General features: G+C 46.5%; 1 protein-coding gene across 2 annotated transcripts in view; it reads right to left on the bottom strand.

Annotated features, from left to right (window-relative positions):
* evlb (Enah/Vasp-like b) overlaps positions 1-18,273 on the bottom strand; it is a 77,156-nt gene that overhangs the window by 57,941 nt on the left and 942 nt on the right. The window contains exon 1 of one of the 2 annotated variants that reach the window (XM_042094786.1): positions 6,837-6,862. The exons of the other annotated variant lie outside the window; for it this stretch is intronic. Within the exon in view, the coding sequence (XP_041950720.1) occupies positions 6,837-6,859 (23 nt within the window). The 5' untranslated portion in view covers positions 6,860-6,862. Of the gene's footprint in view, positions 1-6,836; positions 6,863-18,273 lie in introns of those variants that run through there. 2 annotated transcript variants of the gene reach the window in all.

Consider the following 18,273-nt stretch of genomic DNA (forward strand, 5'->3'; position numbering starts at 1 on the left):
AGAGAGAGAGAGAGAGAGAGAGAGAGAGAGAGACAGAGAGAGGGATAGAGAGAGAGCACATGAGAGTGTAACAGACAGAAAGAGTGTGAGAGCAAACGAGAGAGGGGGAGATAAATGGCACTGGTTGGGAGTACTGAATGAAATGATGCTCACAGCGAGGCGTTGCCCTCAGCCTCTCTCTCTTTCTCCATCTCTCTTCTCTCTCTCTTGCTGGCTGGCTGAGTGGATTACCTTCTCCCTCCCCCACTCCTCCATCCCTCTTTTCATCATCCCCCTCTTCTCTCTCCCAGCTGTGACATGAGCAATGAGCTGCCAGTGGTGCAGCCTACAAGCCCCGCCCACCGCTGCCTCCAACACACACACACAGACACACACACACACACACACACACACATCCTCCTCCTTTTTTCAACCTCTGCTCTCTCTCTCCCTCAACACACACTCAACCTCCACTAGGCTTACCATCTCACCCAAATGCACACACACACACACCCACACCCACCTACCCACAAACACACACACACACACACATACACACACACGCACATGCACATCCTCCTCCTTTTCTTAACCTCTGCTCTCTCTCTCTCTCTCTCTCTCTCTCTCTGTCTCACACACACTCAACCTCCACTATGCTTACCATCTCACCCAAATGCACCCCCCCACACAGACACACACTTTCTCTCTCTTTCTCTCTCTATCTCTCCCTCCATCTCTTTCTCTCTCTGACTATACTCTAGTGTAACATCACTGTGCCATTTGGCATTTACAATATTCAGAGAGGGGGGTATTTTTAGATCAAGGTGTGTGTGTTTCCTTCGCCTTCAGGCCCTCTCTCTCTCTCTCTCTCTCTGTCTGTCTCTCTGTCTCTCTGTCTGTGCGTCCGTATCTCTCAGTGCTTCTGTCCTTCTGTCTCCTCAGATCTACTCAGTCATCACATAGAGAACACCAGGCGTAAAATATTTAGAGCTACAGTATGTCATATTTTTCAATATTGTCCTTTAATGATAGAGAGCCACTGCGCTGAAGCAGAGCTTATTTCACCACACCACACTCTCTACACTGTTTGTTTTTCTTTCCTTTTATCTCCTTTTCTTTCTTTCTATCTATCTTCCTTCTGCTCTCTTCCCCAAGCTCTCGCTACATTTTATTTTCTTTCTATCCATCTTCCTTCTGCTCTCTTTTCCCAGCTCTTTCTCTCTGTCCATCTCACTCACTACATCTAACCTCTCCATCCCTCCCTCTCTCTCTGTCCATCTAACCTCTTCATCCTTCCCTTTCTCTCTGTCCATCTCACCCTGTCCATCTAACCTCTCTATACCTCCCTCTCTCTCTCTGTGTCCATCTAACCTCTCCATCCTTCCCCCTCTCTCTCTCTCTCTGTCCATCTAACCTCTCCATCCCTCCCTCCCTCTCTCTCTCTGTGTTCATCTAACCTCTCCATCCTTCTCTCTCTCTCTGTTCATCTAACCTCTCCATCCCTCCCTCTCTCTCTCTCTGTCCATCTAACCTCTCCATCCCTCCCTCTCTCTCTCTCTGTCCATCTAACCTCTCCATCCCTCCCTCTCTCTCTCTGTCCATCTAACCTCTCTATCCCTCCCTCTCTCTGTCTCTCAGGCTATGTGAATCCTGATTGGCTGATTAACACACTACACCGTGCTAGGGAACAGTGTCATAAATGTGCCATATTTCCAGTGTGTCCCTGGTTGCTGTTACTTATACACTCATTCATTCATCAGACACTTTTATCCAAAGCGACTCACAAAATGAGGAATAACATTCGAGCTGCAATGCAGAGGAGACCTGGGCTGGGAGGCCTGGGCTGACAACGATTTCTGATGTATGGTGATAGAACTCTCCCATTCCGACTGCCTTCCAGACAGGTGTTACCGTAATGCAACAGGTTCAATATGAGACTGGATTACAAAGGAGACAGACACATAGACAACAGCTATGATGAGATATCAGTGATTACTGTAATACAGTTGGGATTGGAGGGAAGTTAGGGAAGATTCCAAGGGCTCTCATAGAACATAATGACCAACATTATTATTATTATCATTATTGGGTTGGTATGAGATATTATATTCTTTCATAAGGCCAAAAATGTAACCCTGAATACATGCACCTGGGCAGCATTGTGGCTGCTAAAGGTTTATGCCCAACTTATATACTTCCAACGCCAGGTTGCTAACATACTGTAGCAAACATACTGGCCAAACATGACTGCAGGACATTTACAGGCAACAGCCCCCCACCCAGCCACACATTATACACACACACACACACACACACGTACAGCCCCCGGCCTGCCCACAGATTATATACACACACACATACACACATACACGCACGCACACATACATACAGCCCCCACCCACCCACACACCTGCTAAAGGTACAGTACACACACACACACACACACACACATACACGCACGCACGCACACGCACACACACACACACACACATACACATACACAAACACATACAGTACACGCACGCACACATACATACAGCCCCCACCCACCCACACATTATACACACACACACACACATACACACACGCACGCACGCACACACACACACACACACACGTACAGTACAGCCCCCGGCCTGCCCACAGATTACAGGCGTCCTCCTATTTCATTTCTCCAGCTCTCTTATCATATGTGGTTTATCAGCTAGAGGGAGATTTGATATACAGCGCAGCCCCGGGGTGACACTGGGACAGGGACAGACTTTCAGCCTACATTCAGCTGCTTCACAGTGCACAGACGTACAACACAGCACAGCACAGCACAGCACAACACAACACAACACAACACAGCACAGCACAGCACAGCACAGCACAGCACAGCACAGCACAATACAGCACAGCACAGCACACACAATACAGCACAGCACACACAATACAGCACAGCACAGCACAACACAACACAACACAACACAACACAACACAGCACAGCACAGCACAGCACAGCACAGCACAGCACAGCACAGCACAGCACAGCACTGCACATCACAATACAGCACAGCGGAGCACAGCACAGCACAGTACAGCACAGCACACACAATACAGCACAGCACACACAATACAGCACAGCACAGCACAATACAGCACAATACAGCACAGCACAGCACAATACAGCACAGCACAGCACAATACAGCACACACAATACAGCACATCACAATACAGCACAGTGGCGCACAGCACAGCACAATACAGCACAACACAGCACAGCACAGCACAGCACAGCACAGCACAGCACAGCACAGCACAGCACATCTATACATCAAAAAGCTTTAAAATAATGATTTTATTTGCCAGTAGTCATGTTTTACCCTACAAGGCACAGAGCTGATGGCTAAAAATATCACTTAATTAAATCATTTCACTTTTCAATGAACAACTTTCTCCATTTTTCAGCATTGCTAGATTCATTTTGATCCTGCACCCATCTTAGTAGACACTGTGATGTATGTGCTACATTATATACAGCTCTGGAAAAAAATGAAGAGACCACTGCACATTTTTCTGATGTCATCCTACGGTTGCTGACTGACATTTGAATCTCTTAAAGGTAAACTATGCAGTATTGGCAATTTCCTTACTGTTTTCTCGGTTTTTGCTTCTTTTTCACTGGCTCTGTCATGACGAATGTCTGAGAAACTCCATCGCTACCTTTTTCTAGCCGGTGCCTGGCGTGTATGTGTATTTGAATGCAGTAAAGCAATTCGTTACACTCGTTATAATTCCTGACACCGAGACCGTCGGCCCGCCGGCCCACAGTTGCAAAGGTGGTTTTTCCGCTCACAGGCGCTAGGGGGAAGCGAGACGGCCACCATTCAACCCGAAAAAAGTCATATAACCATCCCAATGACTCTGAAGCTGTTAAATGAAGGTTAATTAAGCTTAAAAACGTGCATATTAAGCTAAAAAACCTGCATAGTGGGTGGGCCTTTAATGAATCAAATTTTTTGCATTGGTCTCTTATTTTTTTCTGCACCCATCTTAGTGGACACTGTTATGCATGTGCTACATTATATATATATACTCTTTTCTGATTATATATATAATGTATAGATATAATAATTTTCTCAGCAGCTGGCCACATGGCCCTCTCTCCTATAGTCGCCGCACAGGCAGTGTGTGCTTTGGGGTGACGGGATTACCAGCCAGTATGGCTCTTCCACGAGCACGTGCGCAGGCTTAATATTAAAAATGCATATTCCCTTGCATTGCCTGTGATCGCCTGTGAGTGCTGAGCAGGGCCCCATACCTAATGCTACAGGAGCGGCCATTTTGAATGGCCATGTGCTGTCATGCTGGAGGAGGGAGCATGCCCAGTGCCTCTGGTCTGCATGGGGCAGAACGGACTGGGGCTAGTTCCCTGGTGGTGAGTGTGTGTGTGTGTGTGTGTGTGCGTGTGTGTGTGTGTTTGTGTGTGTGTGTGTGTGTGGACTGGGACTAGTTCCCTCTGTGGTGTGTGTGTGTGTGTGTGTGTGTGTGTGTGTGGTGTGTGTGTGTGTGTGTGTGTATGTGTGTGTGTGTGTGTGTGTGTGTGTGTGTGTGTGGACTGGGACTAGTCCCCTCTGTGGTGTGTGTGTGTGTGTGTGTGTGTGTGTGTGTGTGTGTGTGTGTGTGTGTGTGTGTGTGTGTGTGTGTGTGCGTGGAGCAGATATTCAGGAATGTCTGTTGAGGAAAGGTCAAGAGGCACTGCACTGCAGGGATGATGAGCTGCATAAGCACTTAATCTTTTAGGAGAGAGAGAGAGAGAAAGAAAGAGAGAAAGAGCACATACACACACCCATGAGAGCTGGTCCAGTGTCAATGCTCCCTCTCTTTCCCCCTCATTCCCACTTCCTGTCTCTGATCCTCCTCTCTGTTTCTCCTTCCTGTCAGTCAGACCGCTGATCAGGGCTCTTCTGGACTCCTCTGAAGAGCCCATCTGTCTTTAACACAGTCGGCCAGAACGAGAGAACACAGACCAGGGAGACAGACAGGCAGAACAGAATGAGAGAACACAGACCAGAGAGACAGACAGGCAGAACAGGCAGAACTGAAAAGAAAGCAAGACAGAGATGAAAGAGAAAGAGACAGATAGAGAGACAGATAAAGAAGAGAAGACAAAGAGAAAGTGAAAGAGAGACAGATAAAAAAGAGAAGAGAAAGGAGAGGCCTTGGCCAGCTGTCTCTGGGGCTGATGCCGGTTCAGGTTCTCCAAGGTCACAAACCAGCAAGCCTACAGAGGATTCCCTCTGATTGACAGCAGCAGCAGCCAATCACACATACAGTTCCCGCCCCTAAATCAGGCTCCTGTCAAAGCTCATTGGTCAGTGTAGCTGCCCGCTGCCTGCAGGGGTGGGGGAGGGGGTAAAGTGGAGTGTCAAGTCAGCTGGGATCAGATCACAAAGCATTGTGGCACATGATGTGCATGCAAGCCAACACACACACACACACACACACACACAGAAACACACACACACACACAAAGCTGTTATTACATATCATGTAATAACACTATAACGACCAACTATGAAATCTGAAGCTCTAATTATTTATATGACTGTTGTATCGAACACAGCAAAGGTTTTTGCTGTCACGTGCAATCGTGCATACGCATACGTAAACACACACACACACACACACACACACACAAGCATGCACACACATGCACTCACACACTCACTTATACACACACACAGACACACACATTCACAAGTTAAAATGTCCAAAGTAATATGTGATACATAATTACTCGTTAAGCGTTAAGCATTGCCAGAAGCAGCCACCACCAGATCAGGGCTGATCTGCAACAGAATTAACTCCAATCGGCCAACTGCTTATCCTGTTCAGCCTGGCTACAGGCCATGAGTCTGTGAACTGCACAGAGCTGAACATATGACACTATGTCTACACGCCACATGCAACATACCACACGCCACATACAGCAACGTAGTACACATGCACAATTGCCACACCAGGGGCTTTCATCCACAGCCACGATATAGTAGATTGCAGACTTCATTTCTTAGTGTCAAACGCATGATGTTGGTGTGTTAGCAGCTAGTGCTACCAAGAGGTACTGCTACTAGTCCAGCTTCTATCCAAGGCCACACACAGTACAGAATAGATATACATTCTCCTCAGCATGTGTGTTTCTGGGTACCAAATGCATGACAGTGGTGTCATTAGCAGCTAGTGCTAGCAGGCTCTGGATAGCCTCAAGCAGGTTTGCTACCGTCACACTAGTGTGTCAAGAATGTTGAGGAATGAACACTCTAAAGAATATCCATCGAATGGGTCCTTTGAATGTTGTGTGGAGTTTTAGAATCTTGTGTGGAAGTAACACTGATGATTAATCTGGAAACAATCACAAACCACATCACAGACCGAGCTGTGTGGCACACCAGCGAGACTGTGATGAAAAAAAAAAACACAGACAAAACAATTTGCCACACCAGCAAGAGAATGTACCGAAAAGAAGAAGCAGAAAGTTTGCCATCATTTGAATTGGTCTGGAGTGAACCACCTCCAACAAAACCAAGTCTGAATGGCTGAAACAATAAAGTTTCTACCACAAGCCGTCATTATGGGATAATCTTAGGACACACTGTACTGTACGCAAGTTACTCTGATCACATAAATGAACACAACTGTGCTGACAGACCGCAGGCAGATCAGAGAAATGTGTCTACGAGGAGGAGAAGAAGAAGAAGAAGAAGAAGAAGAAGAAGAAGAAAGAATAAGAAGAAAGAAGAAGAAGAAGAAGAAGAAGAAGAAGATGAAGAAGGAGAAGAAGAAAGAAGAGAGAGAAAAGAGACAGTCTTACCCATACTCATCCAGCTCGTACATGGCCTGCTCCGAGTCCCAGGGGAGAGGAACAGAGTGGACAGGAGGAGAGGACAGGAGAGGAGAGATGGGAGAGAAGGGAGAAACAGACTGATCCCTGATCAGATGGTATTGGAGGAAGGGAGAGGGAGGGAGAGAGGGAGAGAGAGTAGAAATGAAGTGGCGCTGTTCCTGGCGAAAGGAGACACACACCACGACGCACACACTCTCTCGTGACTGCTTACCTGTCACTCAGGGAGACCAGGGCAGAGGGAGAAGGAGAGAGAGAGAGAAAGAAAAGAGAGGAGAGAGGGAGTGGAGGAGGAAAGGGACTGGGAGAGAGGGATAGAGGAGATGAATCGATAAAGAGGGAAAGAAAGAGAAAAAATGTATAGAAAGAGAGAGAGGGAGAGAAAGAGAGAGGGAGGGAAAGGGAGAGAGAGAGAGGGAGAGAAAGAGAAAGACAGAGAGAGAGAGAGAGTTAGAGGGAGAGGGAGAGAGGTGGAGTCACATGACTTCTCAAGTCTCCTTAACTCAGCCACTACAGCTCATCCTCTAACAGGATTGGACGACCCATGACAAATGACACACGACAGAGGCGACCACACACACACACACACACATACCATTACATGCACACACACCATATATGCAAACATGAGTATGCAGACATACACATACAGTAGGTGCACACACACATGCTCCCCAAGCGCCGCTGTTGATGCAGGCAGCTCACTGCGTCGGGATTAGTGTGTGCTTCATGTGCTTCACCTCACTGTGTGTTCACTGTGTGCTGAGTGTGTTTCACTAATTTACGGATTGGGATAAATGCAGAGACCAAATTTCCCTCACTGGCTCAAAAGAGTATATATACTTATACTTATACTTATACACATACAAGCACACATACTGTATACACACACACACACACACACACAAACAGGAGCACAGACACACACACACACACACACACACACACACACACACACAGGTGCCAACACATACACAGACAAGTGCACACGCACCCCCCCCCCCCCCCCCCCCCCACACACACACACACATGATGCAGAGCGGTGCACACCAGCAGAGAGACTGTCATGCCTGGCCTACATTTCAGACACAAACACACACATCTACCCTTATATACATAATGCACACAGACACCAGGATCCACATGGCACACAAACACACATTCACATACAGTGAACACACACACACACACACACACACACACACACACTGCCAGGAGCTGATTCATGTAATTACCTCACACACCTCAGAGGAGCTGATATAAGGGTGTCTACAATAGTATAAGATTGTGTGTGTGCTGTGTGTGTGTGTTTGAGCTAGCATCCACAATAGTGTAAGAATGTGTGTGTTGTGTGTGTGTGTGTGTGTGTGTGTGTGTGTGTGTGTGTGTGCTGTGTGTGTGTGTTTGAGCTAGCATCCACAATAGTGTAAGAATGTGTGTGTGTGTGTGTGTGTGTGTGTGTGTGTGTGTGTGTGTGTGTGTGTGTGTGTGTGTGTCCAATTCAGTGGTGCCTGCCTGTCTGCTCTAGCACTCCCACTAGTTCTGTCTGCTGGTTTCATTGCCGGGGTGCTCCAGATCTGCATGGAATATTTATATATATGTGTGTATGTGTGTGTGTGCATGCGTGGAATATTTATATGTGTGTATGACCTGTGCATGTAAACTACCCACCTACCTTCCTTGAATTTCCCCTGGGGATCAATAAAGTATCTATCTATCTATCTATCTATCTATCTATCTATCTATCTATCTACCATTATTGCTGACCATTTCTATTAAACTGAGACTATGTGTGTGTGACTGTGACTTTGTCTGTGTGTGTGTAGGTGTGTGTGTGTGTGTGTGTGTGTCTGTGTGTGTATATGTGCCTGTGCATGACAGGTCTCTTTCTGTCATCCATTACAAATCAGCCTGACTACCAAATACCAGATGATCCGAATGCTCTGTGCTGAAAGACACCCAAACTCCCACACACACACTGAGCTGCACAAAGCCACATAATTCCTTCACAAGACCTTGATCGGAGGCAGATCAGAACCAGAGGAGGGCCAGATCAGAACCTAAACTAGGCCAAATCAGGGCCAGACCAATGCCAGATCAGGGCCAAAATAAGAGATACACTTCCAGTCCTGAGTTATGCAGCTCCTAGGGTTGTGCCGATGGACGATATCATCGTCCATCGTGATGGTTGACAGGCATCACGATGGAAAGCAACCATCGTGATGCCACGCCCCCACATGCCAGTCACTAATTCCTGCTGTAACAGGCTAAAACATAAAAAACCTTTCCCTGAAAATGAAATTGAGCCTACTTTAAAGGCTGTCAACCAAACAGTTATCACGTATTAGTCTACCATCTTGTAAAATAAAAGACTTATTAGTCTACCCTCTTATTAAAATAATTCCTGACTGTGACGTGAATGTGTAGCCTAATTGTCTTTTTGTAGCCTACATGTCTCGCAGGCCTATAGCCTACATTGGACATAATAGGTAGCCTAATGTTTTAGCAGAAAATATAGATTTATTATTGTTAGGCTACGACTAGGACATTCTAGCACTCAAATATTTTTGCAAAGCTACAGCGAGCGCCAAATGCGTCCTTCTCCTCTGTGTTAAAATAAACTATTTATTTCGTTAATTATAGGATCAGAAGGTAGCCTATTCGTCTTTCACTGTAAGGCTTGTATTTCATGCATTTAGCAAAAGTCCCAGACAGCAGCGGAGTGGTAATCGGGATTCGCTATTTGTAAAAGTGTTTTTACTTCGCCCTCCTATAGCCTGGACTGCGCGATCGCAGCCCTTTACTTTCACTTCCCGCCGCCCTCATATCAGCATAGACGGTAGCCTGATAACGTGGGATGCTGCCTAGTACTAAGATTTTAAATGAGTGACCACGATATAGTCTTAAGTAGCGTTTTTGCTGGGCCCAGCTAAGGCTGGCAATGTGTAATATTCCGCTGGTTGGTGCACACGCAAGTGTTCAGATTGATTGTCTATCCGTCTTTCACAACAATTTTCTTGGAGCAGATCTTCCACACAATTTCGGTAGCCTGGTCAGTATGTCTCTCTTAGCTGTCCACTTTCATCAAGCCGTATAGCCTATATAATATCCTTTTTATTTTTGTATGTAGAACACTATAAATGTATTTCTGTACAGACATACCTAGGCTATAGGCTAATTAATCCCCCCCACGATATCATCGTCCATCACGATGTTTTACTGTACACATCGTCAAATGCCAATTTAGGCGACATCGCCCAACCCTAGCAGCTCCCCCTACAGTGCAGTGGCAGTCACCTTCCCCATCCCTTTCACAGCCCCTGCCCTCTCACAACATCACATGGTACAGGTCTGGAGAAACACTCCTTATCCTCCTTATCCTCCTCATTCATCCTTTTCTCTCTCTCTCTTTTCCTATTCTCCCCTGTATCTGATTGGCCATTTCATGTCTTTGACCTTTGGTGACCTGTCTGGTGTGTGGTGTGCGTGTATGTGTAAGCCCAGGGCAAGCTTCCGCTTGACTAACGAAAACTTTCCATTCAACATTCAATAAAATGACTCCATTCTCTTACAATGACACACACCTAGACAGACACACAGACATACACACACACACACACACACACACACACACACACACACAAGCTCTGCTACACACATCACTTCACAGCAATCTGTAGAACACTGACTGGGCCCTGAATGCTTCTGATGTCTTTAAAATATCAACTACAGCTGATCATCTGACAAACAATGACTAAGACAACAATGACCTAACAAATGACCGCAGTTGTAAAAGTGTGGGGCGGGACCTGCTTGAGGGGAATAGAGACAGGTGGGGCGTGACTAACAGGAAGAAATTAGTCTTTTTTGTGCCGAGAAGAGAGAAAGATTGAGAGAGAGAGAGAGAGAGAGAGAAATGGCCAGACTTACATCACCAGCACAGCTCCACATCTGGGCTGGTCAGCACCAGCGTGAGACTACACTGCCCTGTCCAGTCAGAACAGAGACAGAAAATCAAACAGAATAGAACTGAACACCTAGCGTGGTTTAACCAAATGCTAGCTTCCTCAGCAGGTGCCGATCAGACAGACTCCCCAATCGGCTGTGGCGCAGCAGGCCACAGCGCTCGCACCATATACAGGTCCGAGTGCCCACGGCGACCCAGGTTCAAATCCGACCTGCGGTCATTTCCCGATCCCACCCCATCTCTCTCTCTCCCACTTGCTTCCTGTCACTCTCCACTGTCCTATCCAAATAAAGGCAAAAAAAAGCCCCAAAAATATTAAATATATAAAAATTATATTATATATAAAAATTTATATAAATATATTAAAAAAAACAACAAATTTAAAAGAGAGCCCTGGAGTTTACGTCACCAGCAGTGCTGACTGGAGACGCCTCCCACTGCACTGTACGGTCCAGAGAGATGAAAATGGATATGGATTAACCATAGACACAGACAGAATGGATTAAACAAGCAACTTCTATTCTTTTTTTTGTTTTTTTCAGCGAAGGGTACAGTCTATGTTGGCACATGAACTGAAAAACAATCAGACTAAATAAATAAAGAGTGCAGAGCGGATCAGACTAACCCAGTACTGTCAATCTGGAGCGCCGCCTCCCAGCGCAGACTCGAACGCTTTAGATATTCAAACGGTAAAATATGCGAAGGATCACAAGACTACCACACAAACACTTTGAAGTGATGTTTCAAATGAAACGCTGAGTGCTTCTCAGTTTGGCTTATTTCCTGCCCCCAGTCTGTGGGCCTGGAGTATACGGAGGTGAATTCAAATTCTGCAAATTGCTTTAGAACTTTCAAATCTGAATGTTTTTGTGTTAACATTCCAAGCTGTCTGATTTTCAATCAATTGTTTGATTGTTTGATTGTTTGATTGCAAACTGTCCCCCTGGTCCAGCGCCAATGATTGTTCGTTGAGAACAACCCCCTCAGACCGTCTGTGTGTGTTCACAGATAATCATAGGAGCTTTCAATAAACGTGTCTGTCTGCCAAATGAATAGTCACATAGATAGTCATAGTAGTTTTGTATAAACGCGTCTGTCTGTCTGCCAAATGAATAGTCACATAGATAGTCATAGTAGTTTTGTATAAACGCGTCTGTCTGTCTGTCTGTCTGCCAAATGAATACATGTAAATGAAGCTAAAAGCATAAAAAAAAACATTTGCAGGTTGTGACCAGCAAGTCCAGCTCTGGTCCATTATTGGCTGCTATTTCGCTAGCTTTCTGTGTTTACTGGTCAGTGGTTGAGGTAGTGACTAGCTAATGAATGTCCATGTCGGTTCTAGTCCCATTCGAATCCCTCACAGAATCAGGTCAAACATATGGAAAACTGGAAAGCCACACAGCAAAGTTAGCAGGTCAATGGCAGGACATGGCCCAGTAAATCTTTACCATTGTGCACTGAATGTATGGGGCCAAATGTCAGACGTGCTGGCCGCAACATCTGAATCTCTGTGCATGGCTAGTATCCACTTTGTCCACTACTGCAGGGAAAATGTTGTTATTGATCAGCGTACAGACCAAAATAAAGGTCATTTTAACCAATGCTCTCTGCCATCTCGACCTCTCTCGGTGCGCGCACACACACACCATACACACTCTCTCTCTCTCTCACTCACACACACACACACACACACACATACACACACACATACACGCACACATACACGCACACACACACACACACACACACATATATATGCACACACACACAGAAATGCCATTAACTCAGACAGATGTCACAAACCCTGCACATACACGGCCCACTAACACACCCTAGTGTCCAGCTGTTCTCCTCTGGAGCAGACATGTCACAGCCCAGCTCCACGGCTATGTGGTCCTAAGGGCTCGGCCACATTAAAGGCAAATTGCAGGGAGAATGTTTTTTTTTCCTTTTGCACAGGAGCACATTTCCAAATGAATAACTCATTGGTATATAATAAGGGTTTTTTGCATGGTTTCAGAGGGAAAGGGGGGATGTAAACATAAGATTATTTGAAGTATGTTGTGTTTTACGTTGTGGCCAGAATGTGGTTAAGCTCCGATGACAGAGGCCCAGACAGCCCTGTGTGGCTGCGTCCACATGCTGAGCAGATGGCATGGGTTTGGGCCACAGGAAGAGCTTAGCACCACAGCCAGGTGAGTGAGTACCCACACCGCCAGCCATGGCCCAGGATTGGCACAGGGCCTAGCGCACTAGCTCGGGCAGACTAGAGACTAGGAGCCTGGATTGGGGGTGAAGTGTTGGAGGAGGAGGGGCCTGCAGTCAGAGTTGGCACGCTGTGGCTCTGACCTTGGGTGAGTGTGTGTGTGTGTGTGTGTGTGTGTGTGTGTGAGACAAAACTGGCCACTGCCTACTGGCTGCACTGCCAGCTCCCAAAGGTAAAACACACACGCGTCACCACACACACACAACACCCCAGCGGGCAGCGAGAGAGGACCTGGTAACACTACTGCCAGCTCCTAGTTAGCCTCAGTCCAGCTGGCTTCAGGGCAGGCAGGCCGGACCTATGCTAGATCCAGGCCAGATCAGAGCCAGATCCAAGCCTCGGCTCCAATCTCACATCAAACCTCATCACACAAAATCCCGGGGGGGGGGGGGGGGGGGGGGTGTCGAACGGGATAGGACCTGCTCGCTGCACAGGCAGCCTCAGCCCAACCTGCTGGGGGTCCACAATTTATACCTCTGCCCCCTCCTATGAAGGCTCCAAAAGCATACCACACTTTAAACTACACACCACACTAGCAGGAAACCCATCCATCAATCAGCCCCACTCTCACACCAAACCTCACCACAAACACAACAGCTGTCCAGAGATCTGCTCCCAGACAGATAGCGCCCGTTATAGTCTCAGTCCAACTCTACTGGAGGACCTGCTCCCAGACAAACAGCCCCCGTTATGGCCTCAGTCCAACTCTACTGGAGGACCTGCTCCCAGACAGATAGCCCCCGTTATAGCCTCAGTCCAACTCTACTGGAGGACCTGCTCCCAGACAGACAGCCCCCGTTATGGCCTCAGTCCAACTCTACTGGAGGACCTGCTCCCAGACAGATAGCCCCCGTTATGGCCTCAGTCCAACTCTACTGGAGGACCTGCTCCCAGACAGATAGCCCCCGTTATAGCCTCAGTCCAACTCTACTGGGGCCCAGGTCAGGGTCCTGATCCACACCCTGCTCGACTCCTATCTAGGGTCCGAAAACACCGTCCCTAAGCACATGACACACCGGCGGGCGACCTAGTGTGGGAGAACCTGCTAGAAGGACTGGCAGCCTCCAACAGGCCCAGTTCAACTAGTTGGGGCCCAGACCCATCCCTAACTCAGCTTGTATGGAGGGTCCAAAGCCCCATCCCTAACTCAGCTCGTATGGAGGGTACAAAGACCCACCCCTAACTCAACTCGCTTCGCCACTTACCAGCCCAGCAGGCAGCCTAGTGTGAGATCGAACCTGCGATCAAAACTGCCAGTCTCTGGTTGCATTAGTCCAACCTGCCTTCCAGCGCCTGTCTGGGTGGCTCAGAGCACAGCTAGCCATCACCACACACCAGGGGTGGAAATGAATCCATCTTTAACATGTGGACATCTAGCCTACTGACAAATAAATGGTAAAGTTCACCAGCCACTCAATAGTAACTCATTATTTGGTGTCTGAAATCTACCAACCACTGGTGCTAATCTCCACCCCTGCCACACATCTCACAGGCTACTGCTGGCCTCTCTCTTTCTCCGATGCAACACCAAAGCTCACCACACAGCACACCAGCCAGGGGCCTGGTGAGAGAGTGTAACGGCTAAATGCACTTCAGCCGCTCCTACTGGTCGGGGTTGGAACCGGCAACCCTCCGTTTAGCAAGTCCAAAGCACTAACCAGTAGGCCACGGCTGCCCCACCAAGTAGTGTAGTGGCTAAGGAGCTGCGCTACCTAGCGTGACCCAGAGGGTGGAGGTAGTGTAGTAGTTAAGGAGCTGTGCTACCTACATGTAGCGTGACCCAGAGCTGTGCTACCTAGCGTGACCCAGAGGGTGGTGGTAGTGTAGTGGCTAAGGAGCTGTGCTACCTAGTGTAGGGGCTAAGGAGCTGTGCTACCTACATGTAGCGTGACCCAGAGCTGTGCTACCTAGCGTGACCCAGAGGATGGTGGTAGTGTAGTGGCTAAGGAGCTGTGCTACCTAGCGTGACCCAGAGGGTGGTGGTAGTGTAGTGGCTAAGGAGCTGTGCTACCTAGCGTGACCCAGAGGGTGGTGGTGATGGTGTAGTGGCTAAGGAGCTGTGCTAGCATGTAGTAGCCAGATGCGATCCAGGGAGACTAGTCCTTGTAAACATTGACACGTAGGTCGCTTTAGATGACCCAACGCCAGCTAGCTCTCACAGAGGCGGGTGGCCTGGCCTGGCGAGACAGGACCTGTGGCCAGAGGCACCGCTGGCAGCTGCCCAGTGCCAGCACGAACTTCAGAATAGCAGGACCCAAACAACACCAGCCACAACAAAGGCTAATTGATTGGTTAATTGATCGTGTGTTTAAATACTGTACTTAATTTAACTTCTATAAAAATGTGCTATACGTACTCTGAAGTGTCTGGTTGTCTGGAAGAATCATTGCAATAACGTGTTTGATTTGAAACCACCCAAGAACCACACTAGAACCAGATTAACTCCTGAGGCAGGTGTTGTGTAGACACAGAATGACATCGTCATCCAGAGCAACGTGTCGGTGAGAGGCCACTGGCAGTAGATAGATAGATAGATAGATACTTTATTGATCCCCAGGGGAAATTCAAGGTCTCAGTAGTATACAGACAACACACACACATTCACTAACAGCAGAAAAAGTAATTAAAAGTATATAATATAAAAACACAACTAAGCAATAAGGACAGTAGAAGATAAAGAATATACTAAATATACTAAAATACAAATTATACTAACTAACACTTAATCTAAATCAATTTTAAAAACAGTATCCAAATAGTGGTGATTAATCAATCAAGAGGCGCTTGCAATGACTGAGGCAGGGACTGAGCCTGTGATTCTCTGTGCATAGTAAGGTAAGGTAAGGTGCTCTGTGTGAGTGAGTGTCATGGTGATAGTGCAAATGAGTAAAAAAAAAAACACACAACCCTCAGGCTGGTAAATGAGATATATTGCAGACACTGTACAGTATATTGCAAATTTATGTAAATTCATTCACCAGTTGTGCTGTATAGGCTCAGAACCACACTGCCATCCTAGACAACATGTAGGCTCGTTTCCATTGTCAATAAAAACACACTGTGTTACGCCACACAACCTACACATTGGCAAACACGATCACAGTATCCAAGCATATTGGAGCCTCTATTGGCAATTCCATGCAAATTCGTTTACAGGTCATATTGCGTAGGCACACTAGAATTACCCTCGGCGACAGAAGGGTTGCCGACGAATACAGAGCGCAGACACGGACCTCCTCTATAAAAACACACTGAATAACACCACATTGCCACAGGCTATTGCCATTATAAAAAACAACATGATGCCAATTGAACTGCTTTTGGGAATTTCCATGCAAACACATTTCATGACCAACTATAACACTGATAAGACGTAATGTACCAATAAAATCACATGTAAATGAGAACTAATTCAGTCCCTTCTTTGCTTGTTGTTGTTGTGTTGTTGTTCTGCTGTTTTTTATGGAGCCTACTGCGATGTTTATTTGAACACACAGTCCAGACCAAAGACTAGAGTGCTCTAAAATCTTTGGTCCAGACATTCTGATTCCAATTCATCTGAAATTATTCAGATTCTAGGTCATTCTGTTTTTGCCATTGTTAAGATGATACACAAGGTGGTTACATACGCAGGGTGTTGTTTTGCCATGTCCCCATCACTAGCCAAATGTTCATGATCATCCTATAACAAATGTAACTGGTTATGTGGTTACCTTGCAACTGCTCAAGAAGTTTCCCCAAGTCTCATCAACACCTTTACGGTTGTCTGTGTGGACTAGACAATGCCAGACACTGCAGAAAGCCATCAGTCCTGTGTCCATGTACAGTACTGTAGTTCCTCTAAGACATCTGGACTTTATCTAAGATTTTAAAAACGTCCAGTGAATACAACATGTCCCTTCACCCGTGACTAATAAATGTGTCCGTAATAACATCCTCCACATGAATCCTAGAGAGAGCTACACCCCTAAAGCAGACGTAATCTACATGACAGCGTGGAGCGTACTGTAACTGCTTCTCCAGGTGATGACTGTGTAGTGCTGACACTGGCATTTCAGTGATGTGTGACAGAGAGAGGACTCAAGAGTTATGAGAATGAGGCACCTCCGAAAACACCATAAACTAATCTGTAGTTCCTTATCCATAGATCTACAATATGCTTCCCTGTCACAAAAAACAAAAGAAATACGGAAAGCTAACAAAAAAACAGCAGACCAGACGGACTGTTAGATTTAAAGTAGCAACAGTAGCATCTGCTACACTGGTGCACAGGTCCAGACAGTTGAGATAAACAGAAGAGAAGATAAGCAATACTTTATCTCCTCTTCCTAAAGGAAATGTGACGGTCACAACTGCACTGTCCTGTGCATGTAAACAAACACACACATAAAAGTTTTTTTTTTTTTTAAAGAAAAATATATTGGCTAAGTCACATCAGTTATTAGCCACATCACTGTGTCAAAGAGGGATGACTTCTATAGTTTGATGGCCATTGGGAGGAATGGCCTCTGTGTCTCTCAGAGGAACATTAGAGGTGATGTTTAGGACGCTCGTCAGCTTGTGAAGCATCCTCCTCTCTGCTGTAGCCTACCATAGCAATACACACTTTCACCAGTAGAGGCAGTGCACTGCTATTAGACAGCAAGACATGGTTTGTGCATAGCTGCTACCTTGCAGTGTTCCCTAGCCTACTCCCTGAGGGTCAGAGGTAGGAAATGGCTGTCTGCGTAATGGCTGGGTCTGTCTTCTCTCTGGTGTAGTAGACATGGCCTATGGCTATTGCCAACTCGGGTTATCTGATCTAATGGTGTGACAGAGACACACAATGTAAAACACTGCCTGATAAAGTAAAAAGTATAGCATATAGGCTATGTTTTAAAATGATCATGTACACGGGCCTTTCTAGCCTAGCCTACATTCTAGGCCTACGCCTCGTCCTACCATTCAACATAAACAGCGGCTATGAGACACCTAGGCTACTGATGCAGTCGAGCTAATGCAATTTTGTGATTAAACAATACCCTAATTGAATAACGTTTACTGTAGTTAAAAGCCCTATTACAATGCCTCAACGCTAATTGGCCTGTGCGTAATTCTTAATTATGTTATGCCAAATTCCCGAGTGACAGAATCAATAGCGATCCTACTGAAGTTCATCACCATGTTCCACATGC

This window comes from Alosa sapidissima, chromosome 6 (assembly GCF_018492685.1).
Source record: "Alosa sapidissima isolate fAloSap1 chromosome 6, fAloSap1.pri, whole genome shotgun sequence".
Taxonomy (NCBI): domain Eukaryota; kingdom Metazoa; phylum Chordata; class Actinopteri; order Clupeiformes; family Clupeidae; genus Alosa; species Alosa sapidissima.